The sequence below is a fragment of the Gobio gobio genome (genome assembly GCF_949357685.1).
Source record: "Gobio gobio genome assembly, chromosome: 2".
In the NCBI taxonomy this organism is placed as follows: Eukaryota; Metazoa; Chordata; class Actinopteri; order Cypriniformes; family Gobionidae; genus Gobio; species Gobio gobio.
Genome location: NC_137098.1, coordinates 31,900,769 through 31,916,972, shown reverse-complemented (window position 1 = coordinate 31,916,972; position 16,204 = coordinate 31,900,769). Strand labels below are relative to the sequence as shown.

Sequence of the window (16,204 nt, the reverse complement as noted above, 5' to 3'; positions counted from 1 at the left end):
ATAAAGAAGAGAAAGAGAGGCCACTGTCCGCAAGAAACCACTAAATCTACCGTTCGAAAGCATTAAACTGACCATAAATGTCAGTAAAGGCATTTACATTGTTACAAAAAAACCTTTCTATTCAGCAAAGAATCCTGAAAAAAAAGCAACAATGATATTAGTAAAAAAAAAAAAATGTTTTGTAAAAGTATAATTTTACAATTTGGGGGCCACTGTACTCTGAATAACAAGATTGACATCTCTTATTTTAATGTTAAAATAAAACTACTGATTATAAAGTTGTGAAGTCATAAATAAGATTGAGCATATGTGTAAAATTCTAAGCTTATTTTTCAATGTGAGTGTATTTAGATTCATAGCTGACCATTTTTCTGCCCATTGCTTTGATAAACACTTCTGTGATGAAGGCAGGTTGAGTTGTGTCCTCCACACACCATGCAGGCGTCCTCCTGCTGCTGTGATCCAAAGATCAAGTCACATCCTGGCTTCTGCACACACACACACAAACCCTGCGATTAGAAGCCAAAATATCAAGTACCGTCACATTCTGTTTCAACAGTACAAGCTGATCCCACAACACTCCTGATGAGAACTGGAACAGCTCATGGCCTACAGAGACTTGGAGATTTTCCAAGAAATACATTTAGACACTACTAAAGAGTGAAGCATCTAAGATTAAAGATCCTCAAAATAAATGCATTATCTACTACACATTTTTTTTGTTTGTTTTCATCCACTCATCTCCGCACAATAATTTCTGGCATGTGTATTGATTTTATGCATTTTCAACGTAATTTATTTACCCTTAAGTATAATCAGAAAGCTTGGATTGACACCGTAAATTGCATCTCATGCTGTAGGCCTACCTCAGTTCCCAACATGCACTAGAGCTTACATAATGCAGATTGCTGTTTATTGTTTGCTGCTTTCACTTATGCTGTTGTTTTTGTGTTTGTCATTTTCAACTATCAAATGTCTTATCACTGTTTTGGAATATGAACACACTACTACTCCAAATTTGGGGTCTGTCTGTTTTTTTTAAAGAAATTAATAATTTTGTTCAGCAAGGATGCATTTAAGTTGATGAAAGTGTCAGTTTCTATTTAAAAAAAATGCTGTTCTCTTGAACATTCTATTCATCAGGGAATCCTGAAATGCATGTATCATGGTTTCCACAAAAACATTAAGCAGCACAACTGTTATCAATATTGATAATAATAAGAAACGTTTCTTGAGCAGCAAATCATCATAAAATGATTTCTGGAGGATCATGTGACACTAAAGACTGGAGTAATGATGATGAAAATTCAGCTTTGCCATCACAGGAATAAATTACATTTATATAAAATAGAAAATATATTTTGAATTGTACTAATATTACACAATATTACTGTTTTACTGTATTTTTGATTAAATAAATGCAGCCTTGATGAGCACAAGAGACAAAGATTTTAAAACATAACAATTTTATCAACCCCAAACTTTTCAATGGTAGTGTATGTAGAAACAACAGAGCAAGTCAGAATGCATAATACTTTTTGTATTATAAATAATAATATAAGATGTATTATTTCTGATCAACTTTCATCAATTGAAACTCTGAAACCAAAATCAATCTACTCTTCAATATGGAGATCCAAAATAGTTTTGATCTCCATCAAATTTTTCAAATTGAAGTGGGTTCTTTGAAAACATGTTGAGGTTTGGTTTTAATGACAAGAAAAGAGATCAAAGACTATCAGGAGTGACAACACAATCTGCTTTAACCTCCACTAGGAGTATAACCTTAAGTAAAGCTGCATCGTCCTGAAAGTTCTGTGTGTGTGTGTGTGTGTGTGTGTGTGTGTGTGTGTGTGTGTGTGTGTGTGTGTGTGTGTGTGTGTGTGTGTGTGTGTGTGTGTGTGTGTGTGTGTGTGTGTGTGTGTGTGTGTGTGTGTGTGTGTGTGTGTGTGTGTGTGTGTGTGTGCGCGCGCGCAGGTCCACAGGTCCAAACAGAGGCAGGTGAAAACAGATGGGCAGCAGAATGACAGAGATCTCTCTCTGAGCCACCGCACACAAACATGAGTAGGATCATGAGGCCCAGGCAGGGATCAAGACCATTCAGGCAGAAGTTTGGCTTAAGCTCCAGAGAGCAGGGGTGGAGGAGGAGACATCAGAGGTTGCAGGGAGGTGTGCAGGACTACACTGTCCTCAGCAATTCCTGCAGGATATAATTAAGCCCCTCTTTCTTTTTAGACTTTCTTTTAGAGGTTCAACCCTCCTCCTAAAGCGTGACCTCCTGTTCTGTCTCTCCTTATCTCTTGCTTTGCCTTTCTCTCCCCATCCTTACTTAATCTCTGTAGTTTGTGAAATAGGTGTTCTCAATGGCACATTCCCATGATTCAGGGGGCCTCACAGAGGGGCAACCACACACACACACACACACACACACACACATGCAAGGTGTGCTTCACACATATGGATTCAATCTGCCACATGCTAATGATTGGGCCCCACTATGTACTTCTCTTTTCCAGTCCTCATGTGATGGAAACCAAATTCACACCAGTATGACTTTAGGACTAGACAGTCCATCGAGTCAATTACACAAACACATTATAAAAATATATTAATACTGGGGAAAAATTCATTAATAATAAAAAATTATTAATCACATCCAAAATAAAATTGTATGTTTACATAATATATATAAATATGTATAAATACACATACATGCATGTATATATTTAAGAAATGTATATACTGTATACTGTATATATAATATATAAATATTATGTAAACACAACATTTTATTTTTTTGATTCTATCACATTGATTTGAATAGGATAATCTTGAACTATATTGATATAAAGGTACAAAGAGAAAGAAAATATATTCCATTGTTTGTTACCAACAACATGAAGTGCATTCAGCATTACATTACATCAGGGTTTTACAGACTAGTGGCACTTCTAGTTCTAAGAAAAGCCACTAACAAAATCATTTTTGAATGTCATTAGGTAGAAATAGCTATTTAAAGCAAAACCTGCACATTTTCGGGTTTGGGTGTACATTTTGTTATAATTCCCTATTATGAAACTGTGTCTTAACCAGCTACTCACCAGACACTTTCCATTCACACAGACTGTCCCCTGATCTGATTGGCATGGTGTGCCATCAAGCACCCGCCCAAAGTTGTAATAGAAGTTGTGTCCAATGGCCAAGCAGCTGAGCTCACACGGGTTGGAGCCTGAAAGCAGAATAAATCAGGTTTTAGTCAGTATGAGCACGTAGCAGAAAGAGAAATCCACACAGTAACACAACACATGCTTCAAAGAGGAGAGTCATGCTCCACTGACCTCCATGAAAGGTAGTCCAATGGTAACTGCTGCCAGCGACCAGGGGTCTGTCATTGAAAGCTTTACACTGCAGTTCTCTGAAGTCCATAGAGTCAGCAGGACACTCCTGATGTTACAGACACAAAGCTCAGGAGAGAAAACACGCACATCTAAAGCTGCTAAAGCCCTGATTCATTAACACTCTCGAAATCATTAGAACACATGCATCTGTGTACTGACACAATGACCCCATTTAAATCGGGTATTAACATCTGTCCCGGGTGATGGGATCACAGGTGTGTAAATAGGGTACAGATCATTTTGTGATCTGATCAGTTAAACCACATTCAGAGGTAGTCAGGAACACATCACCATATCGTATTCATAGTGCAAACGCTAATCCAACTCAGTGCGTCGCAGATAACAGTGAAAGGCCGCTTACTTGTCTGTTTGTCATCAAAACTTGTATACGCAGTAGGGGTGTAACGGTACACAAACATGATGGTTCGGTACATATCTCAGTATTGAAGTCACGTACGGGTTCGGTACAGCAGGGGGGAGAAAACTAAACATAAAACTGCTTATTTTTTCTTATTTCTTATTAAACAGTGGTTTATTAAACAAATTGTGTCGCTCTCTTTAAATAAATTAAATTATAATTAACATTTTCTTAAGGATAAAAAAAATCTATCTCTGCTAAGTAAGTAAGCAAGCCTTTATTTGTCCCGCAGTGGGGAAATTGCATTTAGCAACAGCAGGGGTACAATGGTAAAATAGTATCACACACACTAAGATAAAACAGAAAAACTTAAAATAAACTAAAATAGACTCTACATAATTTTTTTTTAAATAAAAAAATGTATTTAAAAAAATGCTGTAAACTACAAACAGGGAGTTCTTATTTAGTGAAATACTCCCCTCAAGAGCTAATTTCTCTATTTAACTAACATGCTGTGGACACTAAGTGACTTGCCTGAGATAAATGTAATGCTATGGAGATATTCTCAAGCTTTTTATTGATGTCTTTCCGTGGTTGAAACACTGGTTGAGAAAAATTACAAGTAAACACACACTATATTGCCGAAAGTTTTGGGACGTCTGCCTTTACATGCACACAAACTTTAAAGACATCCCATTCTTAATCCGTAGGGTTTAATATGATTAAATTGAGTTGGCCCACCCTTTACAGCTATAACAGCTTCAACTCTTCTGGGAAGGCTTTCCACAAGGTTTAGGAGTGTGTTTGTGGGAATTTTTGACCATTCTCCTAGAAGTGCATTTGTGAGGTCAGGCACTGATGTTGGACGAGAAGGCCTGGCTCACCGTCTCCACTCTAATTCATCCCAAAGGTGTTCTATCGGGTTGTGGTCAGGACTGTGTGCAGACCAGTCAAGTTCCTCCACACCAAACTTGCTCATCCATGTCTTAATGTAACTTGCTTTGTGCAATGGTGTGCAGTCAAATTGGACCAGGGAGGGGTCATCCCCAAACTGTTCCCACAAAGTTGGGAGAATGAAATTGTACAAAATGTCTTGGTATGCTGAAGGATTAAGAGTTCCTTTCACTGGAACTAAGGGGCCAAACCCAACCCCACACCAATATCCCCCCTCCAATAAACCTTTACACTTGGCACAATGCAGTCAGGCAAGAACCGTTCTCCTGGCAACCGCCAAACCCAGACTCATCCATCGGACTGCCAGACAGAGAAGCGTGATTCGTCCAGTGGTGGTGTGCAGTACACCACTGCATCCAACGCATTGCACTTGGTGATGTAAGGCTTGGATGTCGCTGCTCGGCCATGGAAACACATTACATGAAGCTCTCTACACACTTTTCTTTGAGCTAATCTGAAGGCCACACAAAGTTTGGAGGTATGACTCTGCAGAAACTCTTTGTTATAATGCCACTAACAGTTGACCGTGGGATATTTAGTAGTGAGGACATTTCACAAATGGACTTATTACACAGTTGACAACCTATCACAGTACCACACTTGAATTCACTGACCACCTGAGAGCGACCCATTCTTTCACAAATGTTTGTAGAAGCGTCTGCATGCCTAGGTGATTGATTTTATACACCTGTGGCTATGGAAGTGAATGGAACATCTGAATTCAATGATTTGGAGGGGTGAGGGTGACCCAATACTTTTGGCAATATAGTGTATATATGCATAGATCAGCTGTTCTTCTTCTATGCTTTTTCCTGCTGTGGAGGTTAGCAAACAGTGTTACATTACAGTGGGCTTCCCCTTCTGGATTGGAGTGTGGATGCATGACGGTTCAGGACGAATGCATGTACCGTTACACCCCTAATATGCAGTGATACGAACAGGAACAATGGCGAATCGCGAGCCCTCATTCTTTTGAAGTGCACGCAAAGTGGATTTGCAGCAATAAATAGCGTCTTCTTGACGTGTCGACAACACGGACCAAACTCGCACATTTGTTACATTGTTATGTAGGTTAGTAACAGGAAGTGTTAACTAGAATCGCTCGAAATGACTCATTTCAGGTAGTTCAGAATCCATTGTTTCTTTTAGGAGACAATAACTTTATTTGTCCTGCACTTTGATCTTTAAAACTTTGCAGACCTTTTACATTCACAGACAGATATTACACACTGCATGAAAGGTAATATTCGAAAAAGCAAAATAGGGGAACTTTAACGTGCATCGACACACTTCTGTATTAAGTGATATATACAAATGAAGTGAAGTTATGAAATTGAAGACCATCCATTCGAAATCTGATATGTCTGAGGCCAGACGACCACTTGCCCAAGCAATAAATACAATAAAAGTAATTCAATATACACAGTAGAATTACATAACTTGCACATTAACGCTAACGATATTATGCACTGAGGATAAGGTGTGACTGAAATGTATTTCTGTTTAGACTATCAAAGAATTTACTGCACCTTTGTGTTACAAATCTTGTATTGCCTGGTGTCCCCCGGGCACGGCCCTCCTACCAGATTTCTAGGGAGAAAAACAACAACAAAAACAAAGATGTCAGATGCAACAAATTAGTGTATTTAACGTTTTAAACAAATCACATGAGCATGATCAAGCAGCACACCAAAAAGGCCATTCACACAGGATGTGGTCTTGCATTCTTCAATGTCAGAAAATGTTTTTTTTCTAAAATTTAACCTTTAGGGCTACAATAGCTTGTCTCTGGAGTACCCTTAAAGGAACTTTAAGGCCATGGGGGTCATTTTCCCCTATCTTACTCTAATGTTTTTTCAGCATAACTATTCTTTTACACTGATTCTTAGTTCACCATTTTTCTTTCCACAGAAAACATGTATAATCATTATCTGACAGCAGAGAAGATGGTGTGATGGAATAGACAAAGACTATCCTTCACCTGGTGATGCAGGTGCGTGTACGGACAGAGGCCCCTCCCCCACAGGAGCGCGAACACACAGACCAACGGCCCCATGAGGCCCACTCATTCATGAAATGCATTTGGCTACGCATCTGTGGCCCCTCACCTCCCAGCTCTACTCGTCTGGATGACTGCAAATATATAAACAACAAAGTGCATGAAAGGTTGCAGAACAACAACAAAGACAGACAGCAGGGGTGGCAGATTTGATCGACTAACTTGTGTTTTCAGCAAGCACATTCATTAGAACAACAGTATGTAAAATATATATACAGTATTTGTACAAAATTTTTTGTTAAAGGGTCATGAAACCCTTAAACATTTTTTGAGATATGTACAAGTTGCACATCAATGAAAACGGCAATAACACTCATCATGTTTATTATTAAGGGGGGGGAAAGTTAAAAATAACGGTTCTTAAATGGTTCTTTGGCAGGGTGTATGGTTCCATGAAGAACCTTTACTACCCAAATAACCTTTCCATTGCACAAAAGGTTCTTTGTAGTGCAGAAAGGTTTTTTAGACTATAAAATGGTTAGAAAAATGGTTTCTTCCGGGAACCAAAAATGGTTCTTCTATGGCATCACTGTGAAAACCACTTTTTGTTTCTTTCCGGCACCTTTATTTTTTAAGGGTGTGCGTTCATTCGGAGTGGTGATCGGCTGCTGTGGCTGAGAGTACACGTACAACATCAATTTCTGAGCTTTCTCCACATTATTCATGAGAATTAACTCTTTAATCGAATCACTACACTGTATTATGTATGGGATCGCATTACAGCGGAGAATTGTCAAAGACCGTTTCAGCTGTGATTGTTCACCTCTGTCTGTTCAGCTTTCAGTTTGGACACATGTTCCCTCAGAATAACACAGAAGTGTTGTTTGCATTTTCCCCATGATGTGGTCAGAGCTGGAGTTTGACTACCAACACATGGAAAACATGACTATAACAATATTTAACATGTAACAACACGCAGAGCACACATGAGAGCAGTTTCTGCTGTGATGATGAGCTAAACAACACTCGCAAGCGTGGCTCATAGTTCGTATATGGACGTGCGTTTCAAGTTTTTATGGACCCATTTATACTCTAGTGCTCCAAACATGAACAAGCAACATGAATGTGCACATATTGCATCATGTCTTCTTCAAATTAAATATAAATATATGCAAATAACTTATACAGCGGTACATCTGATCATGAACATAATGACACAATGAATTATGATACAAAAGATGATGTAGACTAAAAATTGTACAAAAAAGGTAATATGCCTTTATTCGTGTCATTTGTACGCAGACTGTAGTGCTTGTGTTTTTGATTTGTTCATGATAGTTGTTAGTAGTCTCTGATGATGAGATTGTTGGGAGTTTGTTGTCAGTTTTATATGTATATTTTTAAAAAGGGCCCACATCAAGGTGCATTTCATAACACTTTAAGTAACTGAAGGTATCCTGTGCTTACAGTCGAAATTATTGCGCACTAGTGCTCAGGACACATGATATAAGCGACCACCAAAACATTTCCTGCTCATCGGCCATGCTAGACTGCACTTGACATTTGTGGAAGTGTTTGAGTGTTCCCCAGGTGCACGACCGAGGACGCCACATTAGCTCTATTGCACACAGCCTCCATTACACAAGCGGTATTCTTATCAGACCACCACTAATCGTCCTCAAGGATAACATTACTCTGTCATTCTTAGATCCGCTGCTGGCTTTGATCCGAGACAAACAGGCAGTAACAGCCTGTGAAGAGTGAAGAGCTTCCATAGGTTGCCTAAAGCCTAACCGTCCCCTGAAGGTGTGTGTGTATTCTTGTAAACCTAATGCAGCTCTGTAGAGCATGTTTTTCTGCTTCTATCATGTTAAACAACCTCATACACAGCAGCTGTTTGTCTTCCCGAGATAATATTCATCTATGGTATCACGTAAATCTAATTTAAGAAACATCTAGAGTCACGTGAGGTGTGTAAACACGTCGCAACAAAATGAAATGATTTCGCATTACAAACAGAGCATTCCAAAGTTTGATCCCTAAAGGGATGTTTTATTGGCGCACACATATTGACTGTTTTTTTGTGCAGAACTTTGTACCGGCTCCTAAAGATTAACCCTTTCAATGGAAATATTACTAAAAACAAAGAAGATTTTGCTTAGTTTGGATGGACTCATCTAAGGATATAATGGTAGGAGATAATTTAATATTGTCAGAATCGTCTGACCTTATTAGTCTAGAGACCTGTGGTGAATAGAGCTCTAATAATGAGTCAGGATGTCAATCTGTGAGGGTTAAAATGACAGATGACTGCACACACACAGACACAATAGAGCTTTATGACCGACGTCCATCATCTTCAATACCAGAATGACCTGGAACTGCCCTCATTATCGTATAGCAAAGACTCAAATTAGTGTTGATGACAGTCTGCCATGGGGCCCGTGGGCAAGGCGGATTAATGAAATCGACCTTTCACCTTCAGAACACCAGCTTCCCACCAAAGGCAAGATAAAAAAAAAAGATATGTTGACTTTGAAGTATGTTTCTTGGAATGAGATTTTGTTTGGAAATGAAATTCATAATTGAGATTGTTGGCTTTCTGTCGATAGGTCCTGTTTGTGTTTTTAATACCGATGGTAAAAGTCATTCCAGTGGAATGAGGATGATAATGTCTGGAGGACTTGACCTAGCTTAGATCTCATACTTTGGGAAGGGAACTGGGAAAATGACTGGGTGAGGTCCAGAAGGTACCAAAGGCAGAGTAGTACATGCAAACGTTTCCTATAGTTACCAGTGAAACGTAAATGGTTAGTTCACCCAAAAGTTAAAGGTGCAGTGTGTAATATTAATGAGGATCTATTGACAGAAATGCAATATAATATACATAACTATGTTTTAAGTGGTGTATAAAGACCTTGCATAATAAACTGTTATGTTTTATTACCTTAGAACGAGCCATTTCTATCTACATATATCTACACCATTTTGCATGCATTTTTTCATGTTTCTACAGTAACCCTAAATGGACAAACTGCTCTACAGAGCGCTAGCTACTCTCTGCTGTCTCAGACGGCGATATCTTTGTCCTGTGTCGGCCACCGTAGCTTCTCTATGTGCTTCGAAAGGGAGGGGTGAGCGGTGGACGGTTGCAATTCACAACCTCACCACTAGATGCCGCTAAAATTGACACAGTGCACCTTTAAAATTCTGTCATCAGTTACTCACCCTCATGCTGTTCCAAACCCATAAGACTTTCCTTCATCTTTTGAAAAAGAATGAAGATATTTTAATGCAACCTGAGAAATTTCTGTCCCACTGAAAGTTCATTCCACCAAAACTTTGATACTTATGGAAAAGTAATCCATATGAATTGAGTGGTTTAATCAAAGTATTCTGAAAAGAGACTTTTATTCATATATCAACATTGATCAATGCGCATAGACAGAGCACATCAAATTTGGTCATCAGAAGATCATCCTTGATGTTTTATCATATCTTTTTAAAATTTCTGGTTTGCGCTTTCAATGGAGGCAGAAATCTCTCAGGTTTCATTACAAATATCTACCGATTTACTTAAAGCCTTTATGTATAATGCCTTATAAAGGCATTCATAATGTACATTATAATGCAATATTTCTTTTCATAAATAATTGTAACCAAAGTTAAAATGCATTACAATATTCACAGATTCTGTCACATCTGAAATTGGTTGTTTGTAGTGTTTTAATGCATTATACTTTCTAAAGGTGTTTTATAATGTATAATAACTTTGGTTACAATTATTCATGAGACCATACAATGCATTATAAGGTGCATTACTAGGTAATTACAAAATTAATGAATTAAAAATACTTTTATAATGCATAATACACAAAGGTCTAGTTTTACAGACAGGGCTTAGATTAAGACAGGATTAGGCCTTAGTTCTTAGACATTTAAATAAACATGCTTTAGAAAAAAACATTACTGGTGAGCATTGAGAGCAAAACAATGGCACTGACTTAATTTAAGATATATCAGTGCAAGTTGCTTTCATTTAAAACAGCTCAAACATGCATTTTATTCTGGGACTAGGTTTAAGCTTTGTCTGTTAAACCGGGGGAAAGGCTTTAAGCAAAGTGTTACCAAAATATCTTCAGTGTTGGGGAAAGTTACGTTGAAAAGTAAAAGTAATGCATTACAATATTGCGTTACTCCCTTAAAAAGTGACTAATTGAGTTACTTAGTTACTTTTTAAGAAAAGTAATGTGTAACTTTTTCTCACCTGGGCGGGGCTTGTTTTTTTGTGTTTTGTTTTTATAACAAAAAATTTATATTTTTGTGCAAATGTAAAGACCTCTTCACATCAAAATTGAAATAATAAACCTCTAGAAATCTAGAAGCACCCTACGCAGCAAATATAATTTGCAGCCAGGGCGTCTAGCAACTCTCCGTTGGCTTGCGAGCTGGAAAAACCAAACTCTAGTCAGGCCAATCACATTGTGTATAGAGTCGGTGGGCGGGCTTAACATAATGACGGCAGAGGTGCAGCGGTTCCGCGTGCTACTTCAAAACAAAGAAGCTGGCAAACAACAGTCTTGAATCGGCTTTGGCCCCAACTCTGGTGGACTTGGAGTTAAGCTTTTCTTTGAGAAAAGAACAAAGAACATTTGTTATTTTCTTTAAAAAAGTAAGATGTGTTCTGAGTTTTTCCAAAAGTCAAAAGTTTAATCTATCAACTAGCTCCGCTTCATCTTCTTTGTTGCTCTGGTTGGTTGTAGTGCTATCCTATTGCGTGCCGAGGGAATTTGAAAGACAGCTGTTTATCCCGCCCCTTGGATTGAGCCCTGCCAATGGTGTGTTCCCAGACCTAACATCTTGATGTGGGTCTGGCTTGTCAAGCTAGTAGGCTGAGGTAAAAATGCACATCCACGTGTGTACAGTAGAGGGCGCAGCTTAAACAAACCTTTCAGCTGTGCTGCCATTCTGGACAATGGTAGAATAGGTCGCAGGAGGAAAAAGTTTAACACTTCACCAATAAAAACAAAAAATCTAGTCATTTTTGCTCATGATTTGACTGAATCATCGAAATTTAGCAGCAAAACATTGGTCAATAAAGGTAGATTAAATGCATAAAAATATTTGTTTTATTTAATTTTTTTTATTAGTGGAGGTTTGCATAGTATTCTGATTTTGCATTTAACTGATTTTATTCATTTTGAGGAATACTGAATCTTTATTGTGTAAGTGAGATGAATAAATGCTCACATTTAGTCTAGAACTACAATAATAATCATGTTTACACACAACGCCTCTGCACTTACTCTCGATGATTTTTCTCAAAGTAACTTTTCACATTTATTTGAAAAAGTAACAGATATTTTGTACATTTTAATAGTAATGCGTTACTTTACTAGTTACTTGAAAAAGTAATCCGATTATGTAACTCAAGTTACTTGTAATGTGTTACCCCCCGACACTCAATATCTTTTGCAATATTCAAATTCCTACGGGTTTGTAATGACATGAGGGCGAGCGAGTGATGACAGAATTTTGTATTTTTGGGTGAACTACAGTATTTCTTCAAAGATTAAAAAGAGCGCACAAGCCAAACGTCATGATTTCCTAACTGCACATTTCTGCATTGTGTGTAAACAGCAATTTCAAAACAATACAGGGTGGCATCCCAGACTCCGAATCCCCCTAGATGAGCCTGCCAGGATTGCTCTGATTAAGCTCTGCTCTTGGCAATCAACGGGAAAGACAACACTCCAGTTAAAGTGAGCAAAACCTTGGCAGAGAGCCTTGCCAATCTGAGCATACCCAACTGACTGTTCAAGGTGGTACATACAAAAATCACTTTAACTGAATGACAGGACTAAAACATTAAAATTACTTTTGCAAACAGTCTATAAACTGAAGGATAATGGGACAGGGACCATCTTACAGGCAGAGATGACAGGCATCCTGGAGACAGCAGCAGTGTAATGAGGGTGAGGGCCTGGCACAGAGAAAGTTTCCTAGAGACAGAGAAAATAAATCATGTAAATCAAATCAACTTACAAACCACCCCATTTGACTTTAAAATGGAGCCTGGACAGAGACTTCAGGGCTAACTGTATAAGTGTTGTTGCACTACATCAAAGACTCTTGATTCATGACAACAAATAGTGACAGTGTGCCCTATACATTGACGAATCCCCGCCACTGAGAAAACATGTTTATGTGCATTTTTAGAGGATGAGTCTGACTCCCACCAATGAGGTCAGAATACTAAGAGACCACACAACGATTGACTCATCAAAGGAGCAGCTTCTCAGAAACTCTTTACAGCTTTGCTAAAGCCCAACTGTCTTCTTTGCATTGTTGCAATGACTATGAATTTGAAATGTGAGAAGTTTACAGGGGGAAACTAATGTAAACATCCCATTATATTCCTTTCTCCAGCACAGATTTGTGTACAAACAATATTCCTCTTTGTAATCTTCTGTGGACGGACATGTGCTTATGGGCCTAAAGGTTTATTTTAATGGCCTAGAGTGGACACTGGTCAATTATAAACAATACACTCCCATGAAGAACTGATTCAGAAAAACAATATGAAGAAATACGTCTTCCTTTGATTACATTGTCCATTCCTAATCATAGACACTGTGAATAAACAAAATAAAAAAAGAGATACAAGCTGTAAGTAATGCATTGCATCATAATTAACTCAATTCAAATTCACAACAGCATCCTGCACTCAACAATCCAGCATATTAGAGCTTGGTTTATTGTCAAAGTCAAGGGTCAAGTGGTCTAGATGTTAAAAGGCAATAATGATTTTCATTTAGATGGTTTTGAGTGCTGTTGTAGCCTGAAGGTAAGAACATAAACATGAGCCTCCAATGACCTTGTGATAAAAACACATTTCACATTAACTCTTGAATGCACCTTGGGTCTTTAGTGGCCAGGACATACATTTTTTTTAAGTTAGACATCAACCTTCTTAGTATTTCTCAATCAATTCATTATAAACAATACAACCAGATTTTTTTTTTTTATAAAAGAATGCCTGTTTTCCCATTCATTTTTTGTAAAAATTGTATATGGTCGCTAACGACCACGAGGTGTGTAAGTATATTTTTTTCGGCACAACAATAATTGAATCTTTGATGACTGAATAAGTGCAATTCACCTTCAGTTCTATTCTATACACAATGATGAAGCGAAGTTTCAGTCATAGTTACCGCAGGCAGAAAACAACAGAATAGGAAGTATCATCAGCAAAACTTGAAATTGCCCAGCGATTTACTGCAGAGCAAGTACTGAACACAATCAAATATTAGAGTCACTGTCACTCGGTGGATCTGGTGAAGAAGCTGTCAGAGAGCAAAATAATGATTTTGAAGATGTTGAAAATGATAGTTTTGAGAATATGTTTGAGATGGCGAATATGAGCCAGATGTTGAATGTACTGGGGAATGAGCTCTGACGAGGACAGTGATGATGGTATCAAACATCTGCTCAAACTGAACCAAGCTCTTAAATGTAACAAAATATGCTTTATTTTATTCTTCTGTAATTGTTACTCTAATATCAGGAGAGTTTGATATTATCGTGACAGGTATCCATCCATGTTTGATATAGACATTGTCGCGAAAGACACAAATCTGTAATAATGAATGGTGAAACGTTCATGCATTTAAGGGTTAATAATGGTTGAAATGCTAAATGTATGTATATTGTTCACAGTTCGCAAACCATATGAAGCCACATGAAAGAAACCTTAAATGCGACTCTGCAACCATTAGGTTTCTGGCAGACAAACCACAAAAGTGCCTATTCTGAACATAACTGGAGTCTTAAATATGTTTATGGCTCATGCCAGAGCACCTCAAGTTTATGTGAACAGTAAATACTCTCCTCTTAAAGATTAGATTAAACAGCTGTTTCCTGGATGCAGGAATAGACCATTTTACTCAAGATTTTTTTTCTTCACAACCAAGAATTCTACTAAAGGCAAATCATTTAAAACTACATCAAGCCACCAACAATGCAAAAGCTCATAATGATATTATTTTGATTTATAGTGTTGCAGATATAAAATCACTGCTGCATGATAATAAATCAATATAGGCCTAATGATTTTCCAGTTAAACTGATCACGTGGAACAAACATTCGCAAAGTTAAATCAATATCTGTGACTGAAATAAAATGTGGTTTGGTAATAACAAAAAAAAAGAGAGAAAAAACAGCACATGGGTTTATAAAAAATGAGGATGTCTGAGATGATAAAAATGTTCTTAGAAATAATAGGTGTTTCCATACACAATAGAGGAGCATGTGATTCACATAGCCTACCTGTTGTTTGACTTCTGCATTTTAGGTCTTCGTCAGGTGTCACACCTTAAAAACCACTTGAGATCTTAAACTGGGCTCATCTGATAAAGTAAAGACCACGAGGTGTGTGATCCCAATCGTTTTTCTCATCAAAAAAGTCGGGAAATCTAATTACATCCATGCTTCACAAGCGGGTAGGTTACTTTTCCTTAAGTTTTCTCAAACGCAGAACCCAAAGAGGATGAGCTGTTTAATCCTATAATCCTGAAAAATTGAAAATAAATATGGGCTGCTTCACAGCATCTCAGCTTATTTGGATGCTTTAAGGTTCTTCCCGCGTCTCCATTGCAAGGTGCTGTTTCACAGAGAAAACCTTTACATCGCTTTTCAGTTTCATATCAGTGTCCAGCGTCCGACCTCACAGAAGTTCTATACGCGTCAGACTTTAGATCTTCAGTCTTCAGGTGGGTTTCTCTGAACTCTACCTGAGCCCCTCAGTCACACACAACATCCGCTTTCCTTGAGCGAAAATAACGGCGCCTCGGTCAGGACCCTTGATCCCCTGGTAGATTTCACATTCACTTTCAGATTCACTCCTTCAGTCGCTAGAAGATCTAGATCTGAGAAGAGATAATAGTGCGTATAACATTTCTTTAGAATAGCATAATAGCCTACATTATCGTAAAGTCACGTTTAATTGCTGCCTTATTTTTATCAGTAAGTGACAAACTTTAAATAGGCTAAATTAATTGCACATTTTGTGGTTGTTGATAAAGAAAATCAAGTTGAAACTTAGTAAAAATGCCAGAAATTATTGTGCCACAGATGAAAACATAATAGATTAAATATTTTACAGTAGACTATTAGGCTACACATTTTCCTTATATGGCTACAGAGCATCTTCTGTGAGAGAAAAAAATCATTTGAGAACACATGCAGCAAGCATAACAAAGTAGCAGTGAGTTACCCGTCCAACAGTCCGCGTCGGTGAGGACAGTTTGTATTACTGTGAATGAGAGCGCATTGCGTGCCGCCGCGTCCACCTGAAGCTCAGCCCAGTGTGTGCCTACATTCCGATGAAAAACTTGTAAACACGCCCCTCTTAAACGGAATGTTGCCCAATCCAGATTTTAAATGCTCCAGTAGCTGTGGTTCGTGCATGTACTAAATTGTCCTTGTTTGTGACC

General features: G+C 38.0%; 1 protein-coding gene across 1 annotated transcript in view; it reads right to left on the bottom strand.

Annotated features, from left to right (window-relative positions):
* The window catches only part of adamtsl5 (ADAMTS like 5), a 22,467-nt gene extending 6,263 nt beyond the window's left edge, over positions 1-16,204 (bottom strand). Inside the window, exons 1-8 of the mRNA XM_079810613.1 lie at positions 15,985-16,204; positions 15,039-15,637; positions 12,639-12,711; positions 6,692-6,843; positions 6,240-6,300; positions 3,339-3,444; positions 3,102-3,229; positions 365-488 (exon numbers count right to left, since the gene is read on the bottom strand). Coding sequence (XP_079666739.1) covers positions 365-488; positions 3,102-3,229; positions 3,339-3,444; positions 6,240-6,300; positions 6,692-6,843; positions 12,639-12,711; positions 15,039-15,058 — 664 coding nt within the window. The 5' untranslated portion in view covers positions 15,059-15,637; positions 15,985-16,204. The remainder of the gene's footprint in view (positions 1-364; positions 489-3,101; positions 3,230-3,338; positions 3,445-6,239; positions 6,301-6,691; positions 6,844-12,638; positions 12,712-15,038; positions 15,638-15,984) is intronic.